Below are 22,813 nucleotides of genomic sequence, written 5' to 3' on the forward strand. Positions count from 1 at the left end.
TTCTTCATCGCATTATTTTGGTTAATTTAGACATATTTTTAATGCATTGAGCCTTTTATGAATTTTTATTAATTTGCTTATTTAATTGTTTTTGTGTGTATTTTTCTTTCCACTGATTCTATAACCGAATGGTAACAGTAAAATGCAAAACTAATTTAAAATACGTTGTCAGAGTCGAGAGATCGGTTTTCATTGGTCACTCGCTGTGGTTTGGGAGGATTACATGTAGAGAAAGATGCGTTTGTACTAACGTAACGCTTTACTGTGGAACCAATGACAGAACGTCAGGGTAAATAACTGGTTTTGTATGTTGTAAGTAAAAGATACTAAAATGTCTGAGGTAACTTTATTACTATTAATATTTATAAAGTTTGAGCAATAATTTAAACTTCTATAGACTAGACAGAAGGTAAATAATCAACAGCACTTCTTGCCAACTGTTGGGCGATTATAATCTGACTGGTGAGTGAGATTTGACTGTTACCTTTATATCGCACCCAAGTATCTTAACTTTACTTTTTAAAGCAACCTATTATTAACCAGGTTAATTGTTTAGAGAAATTATGAAAACTTGGTTTACCTGTAAGTAATACTAAAAAAATAATTATTGTATCTACTCATGTACGGTTAAGGGTCATTTATTTCGGAAGTTGTTATGGCTACAAAACCTGTTTCTATTCACGTGAACTATATTACAGCAATCACTACTAATGTTAACAGCGAGATATTTAACACGCATATTTAGAAATAAAATACTGAGATAGTTCTTTTATTTAAAAATAAAATTTTACTGCTGTTTCTTATGTTTTATAGTGCTTTAAATAATACCAATAATCAAGTTATGTAGCATTATTTAAAGCGCTATAAAACAGACTTATCCTAGTTTCTTCTCATTTGAACCACACGCAGTGTCACATATCAACTCTATGTATAAAAAAAATTGTGATCACTTTACAAGAACCTTTGTTGCGCTAAATTTTTTTGTATCGTAATTTGCCCTATGGGCACCATATAGAGGTTAGAATCTGTGCTAAGGAACTGAAAATAGCTATTCATTAAGAACGGGCATGAAAATAACTGAATAATAAAAAAAACAGTTCTAAGAGACAGAACATTCTTCTGTCGTGGATTTAAAGCCAACTGTACTTGATAAACATGTTTTTTAATTAAAATCTTCCATTATGAAAAGAAAAACACAAAGGAAATGTTTGATAGTCATTTCTATGGGGTGGAGGGGTGGTGAATGGAATGCAATAGAAAAAAAAGAAGACAGAAATTGGGCATCACTCGGTCATGACATTTGTGAAAAGCTATTCACATTCTTAAGTCACGTGAAAGAAGTGACATATGACATGGTAGAAAAAGCAGCATGGCGTTTGTCGAATTCTTTTTAAGTAATTAATTGCTACGTTGTAAACCTTAAAAGGACATAGTATGGAATCTTACGGTAGGTGTCCTGTTATCTTTCATAAAGTGGTTAACTTTTAAATTTTTGCGTTTTTACCGTACAAAGATGTTAACAGAAACGAAGAAAAAACAAAAGTATTCTATAAGTTTTTTGTTGCGAATTACGTATGCACAGAAAACAATATTAAAATATAAAGCAGGATATGTGAAATAAATTAAATGTTTACTGTAATTTCTAAACTTGGCAATTATATAACTGATGTTATATAATTAGATTAGAATGATTAGAGAGAAAATGTGATATTTAAAATCATTATTCTTGAAAAGCTGCTTGATTTAGAAGAACAAATGTTACAAGAGACACACTGAGAACAGTCTGTTTTATCCAAGGAATTTTGGACGTCGCGCAAATTGTTTCGAAACCATATTTTACTAAATACCTAAATCACTTTTTTCGCAAACTACCATTGTTTTTCTTTCTTTCAACAAAGCGAGATTGTGGATTATTCAGTAAAATATGTATCAGCACACAGGTTATTACTGCTTATATTATATAATATTATTAAGGGCAAATAATACTTGCAGTAATAGAGATAAGTATGATATTATGATTGGGAATGGCGGGTAACTGTTCAAGTTTTCTGAAAAACGAATATGATTCTCAGTGTGCCGCCTGTAGGGCAAGTAATTTAAAATATATAATCACTTTTAAATACAAGAATTAAAACTGCTGTTTTGGTATTATATTATGTTTAAACTTCTATTAAAACTGAAGTAAAAAGAACTGATGGTTAGGCTACTCGACCAGCAATCTGAGGGTTATGGAATCAGAACCAGGCTCCGAACGTACTCACCCTTTCATCAGTGGGGGCTTTATAATGTGGCGGTAAAGATGCCACGATTCTTGTCCACCAGAGTTGAAGTGGTTAATGCCGACAGACTGCTTTGTCTCAGTTTAAAATTAGAGAGTAGTTTTATTAGAAACAAAAAACAAACACTTTAAGCTCCAAAAGTTTTTAATAGTCAACCAAAATACGCTTTCACAATTGATTATACACACATATCTTCCATTCAATGACACTGCTTTTGTATATAGTGTCAACAGTGTCATTAAAAATGCTATGTATTAGTTTAGCGTAATCATAAAGGGGTTTAAGATGCTGAAACCTGTTCTTGTCATCAGTGTAGTTTTGATCGAATATCCTAAACGAACGACTATTCTGATAAAAGAAATATTGAAGAGAGAAGCTCAATCAGATATAAATATCACATACACTCGTTTTTAAGAAAACATGTTCAAGTGAAAGTAGATTTGGAAAGAAAAAGATAATTTGAACGATATTATAAACAAGTGAAAAAATGAATCTTTGAAAGATTCCCAATTAACAACAAGTCATCTTTCAAGTTTTCTACACGAATATAAAACCTCAGAGTACCATATAACGATTAAAAATATAGCCAGATATTATCATTAGATCTGCAGTAATAAGACATGTTATTTCATGCTATTTTGGGGCTTGAAATTTTACCACGAAATTACTAATTTCTATATGCTTTGTGTGATTATAATTAACAAAACATGAACGTATCATCCATACTGTGTCGCACGCCCTTTTAAGATTTTAACGTGAATATAAATAAACAAACCACTCCAGATCCACTGGAACTTGAAGCTAAGTAGTAACGCACATGGTTTTCATAGTGTTCAACGGTTTTTTGTAGTTTTTTTTGGGAGGGGTACTTCTTGCAGTTTATCTACAAAGTCTACAACCGCCTTGTAATAAATACCTTGTTCGACAGAGGTAATCACACCCTTACACAGCTTCGCCAATACAGGCCCAAATGCGTGGAGTTTGTGTCACCCAGATAGCTCCCGAGTTCAACAGTCTCATGCTAAAGCAGTAAGTGTTTGAGCACTTGTAATCGGCCTTATCTGTTGTATATGTGCAGAATGTTCACTCTTGAATATTAATTAGTCCCATGAAAGATGTGATAGCAAGCGTTTTCCGAGCCTGGTTGTATAACGAATTTTTCTATATGATTCTATGAAAATAGATTATACCCGTGGCTTCAGCATCGTGAATGTTTAAAATATATGAAATCAATCATCGCTCATTAGCCCTGTCTTCTAAATCTATGCTTCGAATACTTATTTCATGTTTTCAAGCCGTTATCAATAAAGGTATTAAAAGAGACTTATAAACGTCACCCTCAACATGCATGAACATAGCTTGAAGCCACAACATAGTGTTAGAGATTATTTATCAAAAAGAAATTCTTAGTCACAATACAAAAAACAAGCAACTGATAACACGGACCATTTTAGTAATATGTATGTACACGTTTAAACACAAGGAAGCTAACTTTCAAATTAACTTAATCCCTTATAGTTTTGCTATTAGAGAATGTAAGTTTATTTTTATCGGTCATAGCCGCTGTTTGAACGTATGTGTCATTATTTACAAATTTTTTTAACTAACGACACATTATAATGTCTACGTTTAATGCTGTGTCTACAGAGAAATAGTCTGGTGCAAATAAAATGGTTTTACGAATAACATTTGTTTGTTTGTTTGTTTTTGAATTTCGCATAAAGCTACTCGAGGGCTATCTGTGCTAGCCGTCCCTAATTTAGCAGTGTAAGACTAGAGGGAAGACAGCTAGTCATCACCACCCATCGCCAACTCTTGGGCTACTCTTTTACCAACGAATAGTGGGATTGACCGTCACATTATAACGCCCCCACGGCTGAAAGGGCGAGCATGTTTGGCGCGACTGGGATGCGAACCCGCGTCCCTCGGATTACGAGTCGCACTCTTTAACGCTCTTGGCCATGCCGGGCCTTACAAATAGCGGCCATATACATATATATAATCATTTTTGAATTAAAATGCTTAATATTCACAAGCTTTGGACTCTGTCACCAGTATTTCCCACTGCGTAGTAAGCTTACACTGGAAGCATTTTGATTTGTCACTGCCTCGTCAGGAGACTCTGTTTGGAAAGATCTTTGGAAAGCAGCTCAGTTTGAGAGGATCGCGCGAAAAGAAAGCATCACGGTTTAAGAGCACTACGTGGAAATAAAACAACAAGTTTTGAATGGATACTGATGTATTAAAACTACTCAATGTGCAGGGACATGCAGAATTTAAGCAAAATATTTTGAGGGGTCATATGATAATAAATCTAAACAGTTTAGGAGAATCCTGTGATAGTAAACCGACAAAGTTTGGGAGGATCGCACAATAATAAATCAACACAATTAGGGAGGATCATTCAATAGTAAATCGGCACAGTTTGAAAGGAACGTATAATAGTAAATATATAGTAAATCTACACAATTTGAAACAATCATTTAAGAGTAAATCTACCCAGTTCGGGAGAATCATCTAATATTGAATCGACACAGTTTGGAAGGATCATTTAATAGTAAATCGACATAGTTTCAAATGATCGTGTAATAGTAAATCGATATAGTTTGGAAGGATCGTTTGATGATAAATCGACATAGTTTGGAAGGATCGTGTAATAATAATTCGACACAATTTGGGATGATCATGCGATAATAAAGTGTCGCAGTTTGAGAGAATCATACCGTTAGAAAACAACACAAAATCATGCAATATTTGTCTTTTTTTATTAATTATATTCCTGTAAAGTTAACGCAATTATATGGACTTTTAAACTAATTATTGGTGCCGAAGTTGGTATTCAAAACTAATAAAGCCACCTATTGAAGAAACATTTAATTTGGTTGTTGTAATTAAGCGGAAAGCGACACAATAAGCTATATGCGCTTTGCTCACTATGAGTACTGAAACACGAATTTTAGATCGCAACCCTACAGACTTACCGTTGAGCCACCGGGTAGGGAGGTATTTAAGAAAAAGACAACATTATTGAAATGGAACTTAAAACTTAGTTTTATCGCAATTATTTATTTTCATACAGTGGAAATGTAGTTCTAAAGTTTCATCTCTTAATGTTTTGAAATGACTGGTACAACGGGCCTAGCCCACATTACAAAGTATTAAATTTTTAATGTATTAAGCAATAGTTGTTGAGATGATTTCTAAGCAATCTGAATAAACTTATTACAGATTTAAGTGAAGTGTTCAACAAAACGTTCAAATTAATGCATGGTTAGAGTAGAAGTCTCTCTTCAATAGGACATAAATAATATATAGATACTGTAATTAAATAACTTATCGTAGATATTGGAAAGATTTAAAAACATGCAGGAAAAGCGTTGACAAACCCCTGGCTATTAAACCTTTAACTATACAAGTATGTGATTTAATAAGAAAGTCTTATATAAATATTTTGTTTCACTGTTTTATGAAACAACAAAGATTTTGTTTAGTAAATACACTTCGGCAGTTATCAATCACAGTGTATGCGATGGCCAAGAAAATCCTCTAGATGCATACGGTTACTTTCACCTGTGATCTGCACCTGGCTCGTGCTGTGTTAGACCTTTGTGTGTGTGTGTTTTATCTGACACCAAAAGATATGGTTGAAAACGACACAATTGGTTGATTGTCCCATCAAACACTTTCCATCGCTCCATCAATAATAGACCAGTGTAAGCACTACTGTCATGGCGACCGTGTTTGTTTGTTTTTCTTATTATTATTATTTTCCTTTTTTTTTGCCCCGGGCACTGTATTCCGCGTTCCTCTTCAAGAAAATGACGCAAGAGATCTTGGAATATGATTGGTTGGGCACGAGTTTTTTACTGTTTTGTATAATGGTGAAGGAAACAGGTATAAAAGAACGACGAGTTAGCACGACAGACAGTAACGTTGGTTACAATATTTGTCATTGGAGAAAAGTTCGCTTCTAGGGTCAAGCAAAGTGCTCTTGAAATAACGGTAAGATGAAACACTAATTCCTTTAATGCATTTTGTGTACAACTGACATTAAAATATCTCAATCCGAAAAGTTAGCTTTGAGACGGGTAGAATTTATTTTTTCTCATGTAACTTATAACTGAGTGTTTTAAAACAATGACTCGAGATGCTTAAAATATTAATGTGAAACCTTAACATTTGTTTACCTTGCAAGAAACTACAGTTAGACTATCATTAAAACTTTATGAATGAGCAATTTCAACTACAGTAATAATAAGCCATCAGAATGGATGCTGGGGATTCTGTGTTTGATTTATAGTTTTCAAGGGCGTATACCAAGCTATATAGAAACTATGAACCAGATGAACGTTATTTTAACTGAAACAATAAATAATGTAATGGTGTAGTCAATATGGTGATATATTTGTACATAATCAGTATTTTACCAGATGTAACAAAAATAATTTTACTGCATTTTGTCATATCATGATTAACAACGGCTCTCACTTTAGTTTCTAAAACAACATTAATGTTATTTTGGGTTAAAAGAGTTTCGTATAAGGTTAATCATTTAAAATATCAACAAACTACTCCTGTATATAATCTATGAAACAAACAGAATCATAAGAAAACTAAAACCATGATTAAAACATCAATGGACTGGTAATTTATAAATGAAGAAAAATCCACTTTAAAGCAACACAGAAAACTCAGAAACCAAATAAAAAACTGTGTTAAATCCATTTTTGTGAAATTTTGATCGCGCAAATCAAAGAAATAATTTCAATACAAACTAAAAGCAAGTAATAAAGATAAACTGACATAGTTTTAAGTACCTACAGTGCTCTGTGTAAGAAACAAGCGTGTACGTAAATTTGTAAAAAGAAATCTAAGAGGAAAAAGTCTTATTTGAGTTGATTGCAAGTCATACAAAATGTTAATAGTTAAATAATATTAACAATATACGTGTATAAACTAAATTTTTAAATCAAAATACATATCACAAATAGTCCAAGTTATGAATTTTTTTTATTTTTTACTAACACATTTCTTTGCCTCAGTCTTAACCGTTTTAACTTTCTTTATGATTTCCTTGGTTTTAACGTCCGCTTTCTTATACCGTTAACAAAACAAGAGTTAAGAGTAATTTTATTCGCATTGTTTAACTTAAACTCATTATGTTAGTGGAATTGAATACTGTCAGAATTATATTCACCATAACATAGCATCAAAGCACTCTTAAAAAATTATACGAAAGTCGAGATAGACACGCGCTAAACATTTTTAAATGAAACCTTTGCATGGGTTAGTTTGTTATCGATTACAATTAAATTAATCATTTATTCTTTTAGCAACACCTTAAGTTTAGTAAATTGTTTTGAAAAGAAAACAAAAAACACATTATAAAAGTCGATTTATCTGGTAAATGAGAATCATATCAGCAGGATTTGAAATATGTATAATTGGTAGAGTAGAAACAAATTCACTTACTAAGTTTTGTATTATGACAACAATAATCATTATTTACCTTTAGAGCGTTTTCAATAAGAAAACATTTTAGGAGTTTGCTTTCTACACTATATGCCCCCCTTCGTGTTAGCGGTAAGACTACGGAGTTACAGATACGATAAGATCTGGGGTTTAATTCAGAGGGTGCAAAGAACCCACTGTGTAGCTTTGTGCTAAAACAACATAAACAAACTACACCGCAGTGCGAAATATTGCCAATAATCTTGGGTAACAAATGATTTCTCTCTAGGATATTTGTTAAGGATACCGACAATAGTCGTCAGTTGAAAACACTGTTTGGAAAGTAATACAGTTATTCACTTTTAAGCAAACTGAACGTTATAGTTCTTAATATATGTTAAATTGAAAAAATATTCTTTATGATACAAAGATTTTAAAGTTTGTAGTTATTATAAACTTTAAATTGGTACGATGTATAATCCTACCATTGTTGTCTAAATACCTTTTATTTAATTATTATTTTAAGACAGCTAAATCCAAAGTGAATTACATGAAAACCTCAAAAACTACATTTTAGTTTTGTTAGTGCTAAGTTATCTTGATTACGAAATTACTTCGAATTGTTATTAAGGCACTTTTATGGGCTGAGGAACCACAAACAATGGGGCGCGAGAAGACCCGGCAGTAGAGCTCTGCATTTCGTAGCTAACTAGCAGTGTTCCATTCTGTGCAATACCACAAGCTATTCCGTTCACCGTTACCTGTGGTTACTTTATAAGAGCACAGTCAATCCTTAAACGTATGGGGTTGCTGACTGCTTTCTTCAGAACTTAAAAATTAGGAGCGATGATAAATAGCTGTGGTATTTTTGTCATAAATACAAAATACCAGTATTAACTATCATAACCGGCATACTTACGCTTAGAAGTGTAGATAGCCCACGTGTAGCTTTGTGCGAAATTCAAAAATAAATCTAAAATTATGTATATTTAACAAATACTGTATGATCAGTTGGTGTCCGTTATATATGTTGGAACACGTTATTGTATAAATCACAATGAAAATAGATCCTCTATATGTAAGTTATATTAAAAATGGGGCCTGGCATGGCCAGATGATTAAGGCACTCGATTCGTAATCTGAGGGGCGCGGGTTCGAAACCCAATCGCACCAAACATGGTCGCCCTTTCAGCGATGGGTGATGATGACTAGCTGCCTTCCCTCTAGTGAGTCTAGTCTTACACTACTAAAGTAGGAACAGCTAGCGCAGATAGCCCTCGTCTAACTTTGCGCGGAATTCAAAACAAAACAAGTCAATCTATTAAAAATACTACCTATTTGTAAAAGAATAATATAAATATGGACTATGGATAATACGGACTCTTGTCTTGTTACACGTAGCTAAATGAGGTATTTCAACTAAATTTTCACTATTTTCTGTTTAATAACTCTGACAAAAACTCGGTGAAAAGACAATATCGTACTCGTAACTTTTGATTTACTTGTTTTTTATGTTTTTCACATTCATATATCATCAGTCTTCAACAACAAACTATCACAAAACATTAGACAAATGAACAAAAATTTACTCTGTATTTTAACTCATGTGTCTTAACTGAATTGGTAAGATTGCAACATCAGTTAGAAAGTACTACGATAATCTACAAATTAGTGATACTGCGTTCATAACTTGCTGTTCATGTTTATTCTGAGATTTCAGAGGAAGAATATATGCAGCATACATATTTAAATTCCTGATCTGAAGAATCTTTAGTGCTTCCAAAAATGTTCTTTACATTTTAACTTTAATATTTTGCCATAAGTATGTTGTGAAAGTGACTCAAAGGTTTTTCTGATGAACTAAAATTAATGTAACCCTTGTAGTAACAAATATTTTTACAGAAAAAAATATAGAGCAAAGCATTCATAACTGTTTTGCTTGTTAAATGCAACATTTTAATTTTTTTTTTTTTTTACATTACGTACACTCGTAACGAGGATCAATTTTAGATTTATTCACACTAACTTTGTTACTCTCACTTTAGATTGTTATTAAGAGCAGTAAGTCGGCAGGATAGTTGAATCCTGTCGTTTAGAATATACTTATTTCCACTTTTAAACTTGATATCATATAAACATTTCTCTATCTTTTAAAATACAAAATATTACAAACTGATGGAAATAAACAACCGTCTATGTTCATGATTATTGATCTGATAAGATCGAATTCGAGCTGAAGATGACTTCGATGCTTTGTATTTAGTTATGAACAATGTTATTAATTTATTATACACTGCAATATATTCATGTCCAGCAAGAAATTTGACGGCTTTTGATCCAGTCATGTGTTTTCAAATTGAAAAAAAGTAAATAATTTTAGAAAGCTGTATGTATTACCTGTTTCAAAGGCAATAAGCACAAAAAAACTGCAAAATAGGTTAATCACAATATGAGGGTGAAGAATTAATTTGCATTATAATACGTGAGGATAAAAGAATTGCGTCATAATGTAAAGGATTTCTCACTCTTTCTAACATAGAGTAATATAAAGGTTGTTACTAATACTTAAAAACATTGCACAGTTTATCTGTTTTGAAATTAGTAATAGTATTACTTGCAGATAGCTAGATGGGTGGTAATTGTACTTTATCACGATTTTCCACGGTAGTCCTTGGGATTTCTGTAGAACGAAGTATTTTCTTTTTTCTGTTTTCAATTATTTTATTAAACATTTCTATAGTTTTTTTTCTTAATTTTACAGTTGACAACGTAGTAACACAACGTATTGACTACTAAATTAGGCCTCCCGTCGATCTTCAATGTTTTATGTTATCAAATAAAATGGATGTGAATGAATCCTTTTGAACTTTGACCATTGCAATAAGTAAGTCTCGTCAATCACAGATAAAGAAAATGAGAATTTATATCTTTATTTAGTAACCGTGGTTGCATAACGAAACGATTAACCTTGTCTGTATTTAAACGCATAATATGTGTACAACGAGGGACTGTTTGGTCCTTGAAAAAGTGAAAATTTAGAACATCATTTATTTTTCCGGGAATCATTGATTCTCCTCTTTAACTCTAACAGAGTGCCTGCTACTACCAGTACCAAAGATAAAACATGACATAAGTCAATTACTCTATTAGAAAAATATAACTGTTTTAACTGTAGCTCACATTTTCCCAATCCTGTATTTTTTCGTCCTGTTGTCTTTAGAATATAGAACAAAGAACAAATAACGTGGTTAAATACTAAACATCAAACGCCTTTTTTGTCTTTGGAACTATAGTTATTTGTTCTTAATGATTACGTTACAAAGAACTATGTTTTCCGCTGGGACAGCAGTAAGTCTTCGGATTTACAATGCTAAAATCAGTGGTTCGATTTCTCTTGGTAGAAACAGCAAATAGTCTAATGTGGCTTTACTATAAGAAAACACACAAAGAACTAGTCGTTTATCTTATTATTACATGTTTGGTTAAATCAAGTGCAACATTTTAAACGTCACATATTGTGCTTTGGCATATTTCAAACCCTTTAAAAATAACTTAAATACAAAGATTCGTCGTGCTTTTTGAACTTTACACGACGAAGTATATAATTTAGATGATTTTAGAAAAATCATTTTATGTCAGTGAAGACCCATATTGACTCAGCGACAGGTCTGAAGATTTACGACGCTAAAAATTTGATACTTGTAAAGGGTAAATCGCAAATAGCCCATCGTGTAGATTTGTTCTTAAAACTACCAGACTTGCCACTCAAGTATTTAATTTAATGATCATAGACAAACAATAGAACGCGTAACGGAACATACTACATGTTTCAACAATACATTGGTTTGTCTTCTTGTGAAAAAACAAAACAAATAATGTTCTGTCAAAACACGTAAAATATTACATCATAAATAAATCCCATCACTCTACTTGTATGGTTAGGTGGTTAGGGCGCTCGACTCCTAGAAAGGGGAGTGTGGGTTCGAATCCCCGTCACACCAAACATACGCGTCATTTTATCCTTGGGGACGCTATTATGTGACGATTAATCCTACTATTTGTTGGTAAATGATTAGCCCAAGATTTGACAATGAATTTTCCTCTTGTCTTACACTGTTAAATTAAAGAGAGCTAGCGCAGATAGTCCTAGTGTAGCTTTGTGCGAAAATCAAAACAAACAAACAGCTTGCTTACAAATCGAAGTTGTGTTTCCTTATTTGAGTATTTAATTAAGTGTGAATGTTAAGAATATTATAAAGCAAAACTTACAATAAGTGGAAAACAAAACTCGAGAGGAAATTAGTTTATGAAGTTTAAAAAACTTATACAAACTAAAGCAGTTTATTTTAAAATTTGCAATATCTAAATACATTGTGTTATGATTGAAACAACATAATAATAATTAAATTTGAGAAAAAATACTTTCTATTTTAACAGCATTTTAGCACATTTTCGTGCACTTTTATACGCACTATGGGACGTTTGTTCTGAATTTTAATGAAACATCTGAAGCGAATAATAAATCTTACTTTTTATCAAAGGACTCGTTATGTTCGTGGGTGGTAGCATCATCCAGCTGTGCGTCTAACTAGAGAAATTCTTGTTTTCCGGGTCAGACGTATATTTACTATGTAAATGAAAAGGGTGAAGTTTTACTTCCTATCAGAAGGGTATTCACCTTAAATATAAAATATCTGCTCGTTTTACTACTTTTATCCATAAGGTTTGATTTCAACTGAAGGTACTAATTATTAATTTTATGGGTCTAAGATCTTCCAGCTTGCAACCCATTGTTGAACCCATACAAAAATTACTTTCAAGCAGGAATTCTTATCTACACTGGTAGAAATTCTGTGAATAGTTAACTGAAATATGCTCGACCCACTTATTCAATTCCTCTTTCTTTTTGTTCTCTCTACAGACTCTTTCTTCTCATCATTACCCGCGGCCATTTTGTAACTGGTAAACTGTTGCACTTGTACACTTTGTATGAATACTATACTCTGCAATGGAAGGTAAGCTAGAAATGGGTCATACGCCACTTGCAGGCTACTCGACTTGATATTTCTATTTCTTGCTACATGTCAATAAGGGGCACTGATCAAGTTTGTTTCTCACTTTTTTCTTACTACAGTATCTGGAGTAGAGTCCAACGGTCATCGACAGACATGTGGCGCCACATATCGGTCATTGCTCTATCTTGCTTAGGTAGGAATCTACACATGTTTTATATCACTGGCTCCTCACAATAATATTTAGAAAATTACTATACAAAACAGTGTGTTTCGAATTATAATAATTTGTGCCTTTAAAATATTTTTAACTTACTGTTTTATGAATAACCTGTCTCATAATATATCATACTGAGTCCTTGATCTCATGAGAATAGATATACTCGTATAGCAGTTCTAATAGGACGTTACAAAGTATTACCTTAAATTTACATTTAGCAATTTATTCACAAAAGATATTACAGAAAAATGTAAAATAAGTTTAAAAGTAATAAAATTAGTTTAGTAATTTGCATATGATATAAAGCATGAAGTAAATTTGTAGTATTTTTTATTTATGAAGTGAGTAGTTTCCTAACAGATATCTGCCACTTGATGGCCCAGAGGTAAGTTTGAGAATTTAAGAACTTTTCACGATAAAAGTCGGGGTTGGCTCTGTGATGAGCAATACACAAATGACCTAATGGTTAATTCTGGGGTTAGCCACAAAATACAAACAAGCAAAACAAATCTTAATCAAAATAAAATAGTTTTGATAATCAAAACTAAAAGCTTTCTATGGTGAAGATAAAAACCTGTAATACTTCGAGTAATTTTAAGGCATTTCTTCGAAGTTTCAAACCACGCTAAATTTTCATTTATTCAGAGGTAAGCATTTTACTATAAATTGAGATATCTACGTTACTAAAATATTGGGTACTTTTAACAAAATTCGTTTCCACCTTCGGTGTAAGGTGCTATTACACATTGGTAGAACGTTCGGTTTCAGACTTCAATTTCATGGCTCAAACCTGCAATATAATGCTGAACACTCCTCTGCACTTTTAGCTGATAAGTTTGTGATAAAAGTGACAATCATTCACATTATTCGGTTAAGAGTAGCTGTGTAGGCAACGGTTGATACTGCCTGGTTGCCCTACCTTTGGCCAGAGGTCATAAATCAGGGGCCCGGCATGACCAGGTGGTTAAGGCACTCGACTCGTAAGCTGAGGGTCGCGGGTTCGAATCCCCGTCGCACCAAATATTCTCGCCCTTTCAGCCGTGAAGGCGTTATAATGTGACAGTCAATCCCACTATTCGTTGTTAAAAGAGTAGCCGAAGAGTTGGCGGTAGGTGGTGATGACTAGTTTCCTTCTTTTTAGTCTTACACTGCTAAATTAGGGACGGCTAGCGCAGATAACCCTCGTGTAGCAATGCGCGAATTTCAAAACAAACCATACCAAACCATAAATCAGGAACGGCTGTACATGTACCGTGGGGTTTCTGAAAAAGACGTTTAACCCATATGTAACATACGGTGCCGTAGATTTTACAGTAGGCAAATGCTTAGTTGCAATGGAAAAGTAATTGCGTATTGTTTCGACCTTCATTGTAAGAATTTCAATGTGAAATAAAACTCATGAAAGCATTCCCATTTCGTAATATAAATATTAGCAGGTATTTTGAAACAAAATGTAACATACTAATTTGCATAATGTTTTTAGAAGTCAACACGAAACACTCGAAAATATTCTTGATGACGAGAAACACTCAGGAAATAATAATGTATCTTTGCAACTTTCTTTTTTGTTAACTTTAAGATGACCAAGGAAGGTCGAAACGTTGTTTTCTGCTTATCAATAAAAATGTTAATACCCATACCAACCGTTCTAAGATACGCAAGAAAATATTCCATAGTTACTCGATAATCCTCGTAAATTATTTACAGAAAAAAAAAATCACTTTCATCAGCAGAAATCAATCCACATACATGTCTTGACGTGGTTCACATTATAAAATTACAAATCGTCAACATTTTAAGTGTCTCATCATATTTTAGTAGGTCCTATGATGGGATAGCGGTAAGTCTACAGACTTACAACGCTAAAATCCGACGTTCTATCGCTTGCGGTAGACACAGCAGATTGTCCACGGGGGTCTCTGCTTTAAAAACTCAATTCTTTAAAGTAGATGAAACTTCTCCACTTTCCTCAACAGAACTTCATCCATCGTTTAATGAGTAGAAAATAATAATATAATTTGTTATTAATCAATAGTGCATATTTGTATGTCTCTTGTTTGGGGAAGGTAATTATGCTGATAGTTAATTTTATAGGTAAATCAGTTTGTATAAATTGATCTTTTTTATAGTATTAAATTAACGTTCTTTAAATCAATAGTACATCGATTTTATGATACAAGTTCGATCATTAATTAACATAAATTTAAATAATTAATGAAGAAATTTTCCATATGATTTTCCCTGAGTAGTATGACAACTCTACGTGACGTTTTTGGCACAACTGGTAATAACAAGATTGTTTAAACAAATTAAAGTAGTAAAACATTACCTGTCTCGGTAGCATTTTCGTCGTTTAAACAATGTGTTTAAATTATGTTCTCTAAAATGAATATATAAATACATGCGCAGTTATGTATAGCATTGGACAAATTAATAGTATTATGAATATGTTATGATATATCCCCAAGTATTATGTTATTTAATGAAAAGAACAAATAAAGCAAACCATCATTTCGATGTCAAACGTTATCATTATTTTCACAGAATAAGTTTGTAGTCCTTTCAAACTAACAATGTTACTTATGTCTTAGAAATAAAGCTCGAGGCTTTTACAGAAAACTTAATGATAAAAAATAATATTACGCTGTATATTCACAACGTCAGCTTACTTAATGACCGGTCAGCGTTCGGTAAGAGCGTTACAATTGTAATTGTCAATTCCACTATACGGTTATGAACAGTGATACAGGTGACTGTTGACTGGCTGATCTTCTTTATATCAAGAGTCGTACCTAAATTAAGGCTGAACTGGCCGTTAAGCCTTTTTTCAGCGTTGGTTGAAAATACCAAACTCAGAATCTGATCCAGCAGAGCAGCCAGTTTTTGGACAAGCGTCAGGCAACATTACAAAACGAACAAAATAATTTAGTTTTCTGTCCCTAGATCAGACATTTAAAAGATATAAAAACTTAATCTGTTTAAATATGTATCTTTCTTAATGAAGGTGGGAGCAAAATTAATAGCACAGTATGGTAAGCCTAGCATGTTTAATTATATAATGTCTTAAAATAGTGTTTGTGCGGATACATTAACAGCTCATTTATGCTCATATAAAAATTAAAAAAAAATGTGTACGATATTGAAGCTACTTTTTTTTAAACCTAATCATCGATGATGAAGAACGAATAACTTTGTTTAAAAATATACAGTCTCGAACAACACTCAACATATCTAACATCAATACACAGGAATTAGAAATGCATCGTTTTGTCGATTAGGTTTATTAATTGTGTATATTTTCTTTTCTTATAAAAGGTTGAATATGTGTATATTCCAAAATATTTTTTTTAACTGGACTAAAATAGTGTATATCTTCATTTCAGTTCTTGTAGTTGTGTGTGAGGTGTCTCTCAGTAGAGTAAGTATCCTTTTTATTTTTAAGTTTAAAAACAATACAGTGCAACTGTTGGAATAGATGCAACTCAATTTAAAGTGGATAAGAATACAAGAGTATAACAAATTATTTATTCCCATAAATTAATAATGTTAATAAATGTTACAAATTTGGTTTCTGACGTCATAGAATTCGCGATCAACGTGAACAGAAAAATATGAAAAAAGTGCCAAATTATCTCATTATTATAATTTCAGTATTAATAACTTAATAAAATAGACACAAATATACAAATTCCTAATCAAAATAAAGTGTTGTACCATGAAAATAATACTAAACGTATAGTTCATAAGGCTAATTACTTTGTAAATATAATTCAATTATATAAATGAAACAAATCGTAGTTGGTGAATATAACCGTACATGAAAAGAACTCACGACATTTCTAACAAGATCATGATCAAAATGCTGCTCTCTATCATATCTATCAATTGAAATTATGTAATCAAAGTAAATATAAAATAGAATAACTGACATGCAATTCGTACAGGTCCATATTCTGATTAAAGCCACATAAGATGTATCATTTCAAAGTGCTAACTTACATTATCTCCTAATTCAACATTCAGTAAAAAAAAAATAAAGTTATGATGTGATTTTTTTTTTCTTTCCAGGTTAAGAGATGGGAAGAATTTCCGGATGTAGAATTTAAGTTCGACTGTAGTAATCGAGCAGTGGGATTTTATGCCGACCAAGACTTTGATTGTAAAATATTCCACATGTGTGATGTATATGGTCGTCGGGTGCCTTACATATGTCCGAACAACACGATGTTTAATCAGCAGTACCGTGTGTGTGACTGGAGTTACAGCGTGGACTGCAGCCAAGCACCAAAATGGTTTTACTTGAACGAACTTACTTACGAACGTCCTCCCCCCAAACACGTATAAGTATCAAATCTGTGTAGAGTTTCTCTTACGATCATTTATCGTGTTACACTACTACTGCAGTACTGAATTATATGCGTCTGTTTAGAACTGCTTGAAATAGTTCAATTCATAATATTCTTGTTAAAGGCTGTTCTTTGGGAGGGGGTTCTACACTGTTTTATACAAATACTGAGAGAAATAGTTTAATTTGAACATCAGTATCGAGAAAAACAATCTAAATCCTGTTGAAACGGAAAAAAAAATAGCACGTGCTCACGTGAGCAGGCTAAAAGATCGTGTTTTATGTTCTAAGAATGCATGTAGTAGGTTTATATGTTTTCCAAGATGTTTCTTGTATATATCGCAGTCATCATATGAAATAAAACCTACTTCAGTTTGTCGAACCACTAAATAAGTGTGTATATATCTTAAGCTTGTATATGAAAAACGTGGTGCATATGTTTTCAAATCTTTGTAATAAATCGTTTGGAAATGTTAATGTAGTTACTTGAACGAAAAATTATTGAACTCACATACTATTTACCTGTACGTAACACAATTACCCTTATAAAATACATTTTGTTTTAGCAGTACGGTTTGTATGGGTTCTTTGTTAAACTGAAGATAAGCTAAGAATGTCGAAACGTTGTTCTCTGCTTTAGTAGTAAAAGTGTTAATACCCAATACCAGCCGTCTTGAGATACATTTTCACTCTAAGTGGGTTTATCGTCATCACGAGAATACATTTTCGTTAAGACTTAATTCTTCAGGTTGGTGGAATATTTTGATTGAAACATTGTTTGTTTGTTTTTTTGAGTTTCGCACAAAGCTACTCGAGGGCTATCTGTGCTAGGCGTTCCTAATTTAGCAGCGTAAGACTAAAGGGATTAACACGCTTGGCCATGCCGGGCCTGATTGAAACATATCAGCTAATGACACTAAAACGTTTTATAATATCTATATAAAGCTAATGTCCTCTTGTCCATGAAATTCCCACATTTAAAGTCCAACCTAAATTAAACTTTACACGATTTTTGTACATCATGAGTGGAAATTACCAACAATTTTTATTACAACTGGCTCTCTTATAAAAAACTTTTATTTAGTGCATATGTCCACCTTTTACGAGGTAAACCAATAAATATATCGTAATAAAGTGATAAATGTTATAAAATAGACCCTCAACAACATTAAAAAATAATAAGACATTATTTTATTACATTTTTTTCTCCTAAATCGCTTATTTAATTTAGAAATGGTACTTCTTTCCTTTTTTGATGATGCACATTAATTTTGGACATTTGACAATGTCAAAGAAATTAATGTCTTTAGTAAAAATTCTAAAACTCTAGTAAAGTTAGTTTAATGTACAATTTTAAAACTGGATCCTCCTAGTGGAGAGTTATTGTGATATTTCAAAAGAAACGAGAATTTTTCTGCTGGACAATCCGAACGTACATACACTATGAATTGAATTGTTCTGTGACCGAAGGAATCGCAAGTCCTTCGTACGAAGTTCGTTGCATACAAATTTGCAGTAACTCAATCTTCGTAAGTTATATAAGTCTTCATTTTTTACTTCAGTACGAATATGAACTGATGAACGACCTCGAAAATCAAGATAACAAAAATTGACAGAGGAAAATGTGACTTATCGCAAATAAAGTCTGGAACTTTGAAAAAGAAAATAAAACTTCGGGATACAAATTGCAGAAAGAACGAACGAAGAAGAAATAGCCTTGCTCAGCAAAACAAACTCGATTAAGAGAAGCACATGAAGTTGTTCGTCAAGATGTAGTTAGAAGAAGTCAGCAGAACAGTTTAACGACAAAGAAGCAAATCGTTCAGTTTACCGAGTTCCTGACCGAACAACCGCCCATAGAGCGTCATTTAAACTAATATATATATATAAGACAATAAATGCTTGGTTCCTGTATCAATGTGAAGTTCGGTTTTATGAAACAATACGTGTATGTGAAAAAAAATTAAAAAGATTTGGTTTGTTTTAAATTTCGCCCAAAGTTACATGAAGGCTATTTGCGTTAGCCGTCCGTGATAAGTAGTGAAAGACTAGAGGGAAGGCACTAGTCATCACCACCCACTGACAAATCTTGAGCTGCTTTTTTACCAAAGAATAGTGGGGTTGACCGTTATATTATGATGTTCTTACAGCTGAAAGGGTAAGCATGTTTGATGGGGCGGGGATTTAAACCCGCGACACTCAGATTTTGAGTCTAGCGCCCTAATCATGGACCTGGCCATGCCGAGAAGTCAGTTAGTCATCAGCACCAACTGCAAACATTTCGACTACTCTTTTACCAACAAAAATGGATGGCTGATTACAGTTTAATATTACTTTGATTAAAATTAATTAGGTTCATACTTAAAACTGAATCGACGCAATTGAAAAATACATGTGTTTGTTTGAAACCTGAGTTGCGATATTTCATCTAATATCGTTATCAATGAGAGTTACCAAAATCAAGATAGATTTTTAGTTTGATGTCATTTAGATATATAATATGATATACTTTTGGTCAGTTTCGACCTGGCATGAACTGGTCGTTAGGGCACTCGACTTGCTATTTGCCGGTCACGTCAACGAACAAGCTCAACCTTTCGTGGGAAAAGAGTATTCCAAGAGTTGGTGGCGTGTGGTGTTGAATAGCTGACTCCCCTGCAGTATATATATATATATATATCATATATATATCACTGATAAACGAAGGAGAGGCCTTATTCTTCACTCAACACCTCTCTCATACAACTGTCTCTCTCAGTTACAAATCCTCTACCATACATACTTGTCATTTGAGAATAAGCCATTCCTTTAGTTAGGAGTGTTCATTTCAAGTCACATACTCGAGATATCAAGCAAAGGATAAATATGATAGCAAAGACAGAAAACTCTTTGTGGTCACGATGCATAAGTTTCTCCTTTCTTTATGGTTTCCGATATTCTAAGGGTAAACTAATTTCTGTACAATTAACACATAGGTCTGCTTACAATAGGATATTCATGCAAAATAACTGCTGTGTAAATATAGATCTAAGTACGACTGAATTGAATTTTAAAAAGTAAGTAAAGTGTAAGTGAGATATTAAGTGTAAAACAACTATATTTAAAATGCTAACCTACAACACAGCATGCATACTTGCATAGACACTGGACAGTTACCTTCCTACTGCTTCAGTAAATAAATCAACACTTACAAGGTATTTTCCAACATTCAACTCACATCTCCAACCAAGTAGACCCTTTTGTAGTTTGACTAAAACCAATACTCAGTACATAAAAATAACACCAGCTTTTACCCATAAATAACAAGCAAAACCATGCGACCGGTTGTTCTCTTACAAGATCTAGTGAACGAGTTTGCTGTCAATGACCTGTTTTACACAATGTGTCAAGTTGCAACAATAATCACATTGACAAAGTAAATATCACCTACTAATACTAAGGAACAACAAAAAACACAAAGGTAACAAGAACGAAATAACAGTTATTCTGGACCAAGAGTTTATTCAAAATATTCATAGAATCAAACTAAACAAAATATTTAAAATTCCTTTGTTACAGATGGTGGAAAATGCGTGATGTGCTAAAAAATCCCATGTATAAGTTCGTCAAAGTTGTTTCAATTACCAGCACATAATAACGATTTTTTTATTTTAAGTAACACATTGTAATTATTATAAAAAAATCTACAATTATTTTATATGTTTTCAATGATAAAAATCAAATATCGTGTATTTTTATTCGCTTTTTTAATTGTTGTTAAGCATGGAAAATGATTTGCTGCAAGTTAGAAAAACCTTCACGTTTTTATACAATATTTAGATAAATATCAACCATAAAGATTCTCAGCGGCACAGCGATATTTCTGCGAGCATTTACTAGAAATCGGGTTTCGATACCCGTAGTTATTAGAGCACAAATAGCCCATTATGTAGTTTTGTGCTTAACTTCAAACAAAGAAAAATCAAACATAAAATTATGAAATCATCCGAGGTGTTTATAATAAATCTCATCATAATACAAAATTAAGTGTTATAGTACACACTATTAGTGAGCTTATAATTGTATAAACCAGTTGTTTTGGTTCGTAGTTGCCAATTTTTATTATAAGTAAAATAAATAAAGCGCGTAATTGTCTCCTTATCCACTTAAACAAACGACTATACCCTTAGCGTGTGTGTATTTTCTTATAGCAAAGCCACATCAGGCTATCTTCCGAGTCCACCGAGGGGAATCAAACCCCTAATTTTAGCGTTGTAAATCCGTAGACTTACCGCTGTACCAGCGGAGGACATACCTTTAGTGTTAATAAAACAATGCATTTTGCTTAAATTTAATTTGATTGTTTACAAACGCAATCACACGTATTTTTTTCAAACAGCCACAACTAATAACTATACTTCTTACAAACGACTTTATCTAAAACTTTAAATACATAAAATAATCCTTAATTAATTTACTATGAAATAGTCACAGAAAACACGCGAATGTAGAAATATCAATGAAAGTTAAAACTTTTCACTTTAATTGTAATTTACAAAACTGAAAACATTCCTTAACGTATACTGCGCAAATCACACAAATAAATGATTTTTCTTGGCCACCCCTGACTCTTGCTGTTAGTTAGCAATGTTATGATCTCTTGCATCTCACAGAAATAACGTCAGGTCTTGTTTCAACAACATACCTCACTCTCAGTTTGAAACATTTTTTGAAACGATTTTAGAGACTCGCCACATTCTTACAATCTACGATGTCACGATCGGACGTTTTCCATCTGATGACCATGAATATTGATAATAGTTTCCAAGCGTGATTTCGTTGAAAACGTTCACTTAAGACTGTCATGCCCAAAGTGTACTCTCCTCCCTAATTGCTTTTTATAATTCATCCAGTGTACGAGGACAATGTTTACCAGAGCCAGTTTCAATAAAGAGTCAAATCATACAGAAATCTATACATGCTACGCCCTGCTACTTCATTATAACAACATACATAGAGCAACATGAATACTCGTTTCGTTCTACAGCTGCTTGAGACGTGCAATTTCTGAACAGATATGTGGTTTGTTTGTTTGTTTGTTTGTTTGTGAATTTCGCGCAAAGCTATACGAGGGCTATCTGCACTGACCGTCCCTGGTTTAGCAGTGTAAGACCAGAGGGAAGGCAGTTAGTCATCACCACCCACCGCCAACTCTTGGGCTACTTTTTGCCAACGAATGGTGAAATTTTTTACTTGCTTATTCAAAATCATTTTAATAGAACTTACTCATCGTTCTGCGTAACCACAATTTTGCGTTAACGTATAGATTAGCAAATAACATCTTACAAACAGAAAATTAACAACGTCTTAGAGCTTCTTACAAACTTAACTTGAGCAATCCTCTTGTAATTTCCAATGTTATTTGGGATGCTAGATTCAGAAGTGAAGCTTTAAAAATCATTAATACTTTAACTGGAAGTTACACCAATTCAAACCATCCTGTACGTTTTATAAAAGTATCATATAT

The 22,813-nt window shown here is 32.8% G+C and overlaps 1 protein-coding gene across 2 annotated transcripts; it reads left to right on the top strand.

The window, feature by feature from the left end:
• Positions 1–388: 388 nt before the first annotated feature.
• LOC143237626 (U-scoloptoxin(01)-Er1a-like) lies at positions 389–17,700 on the top strand. Of its 2 annotated transcripts, none has more exons than XM_076477090.1 (4): positions 389–462; positions 12,865–12,938; positions 16,346–16,380; positions 17,031–17,700. In XM_076477090.1, exons 2-4 carry the CDS (start codon positions 12,899–12,901, stop codon positions 17,304–17,306), a joined length of 351 nt encoding a protein of 116 aa, XP_076333205.1. In that variant the 5' UTR covers positions 389–462; positions 12,865–12,898; the 3' UTR covers positions 17,307–17,700. The 2 variants fall into 2 exon arrangements, with proteins under 2 accessions (XP_076333205.1, XP_076333204.1); XM_076477089.1 differs by lacking the exon at positions 389–462 and adding an exon at positions 6,158–6,281.
• Positions 17,701–22,813: the final 5,113 nt, after the last annotated feature.

Source organism: Tachypleus tridentatus, chromosome 13 (assembly GCF_004210375.1).
Source record: "Tachypleus tridentatus isolate NWPU-2018 chromosome 13, ASM421037v1, whole genome shotgun sequence".
Taxonomy (NCBI): domain Eukaryota; kingdom Metazoa; phylum Arthropoda; class Merostomata; order Xiphosura; family Limulidae; genus Tachypleus; species Tachypleus tridentatus.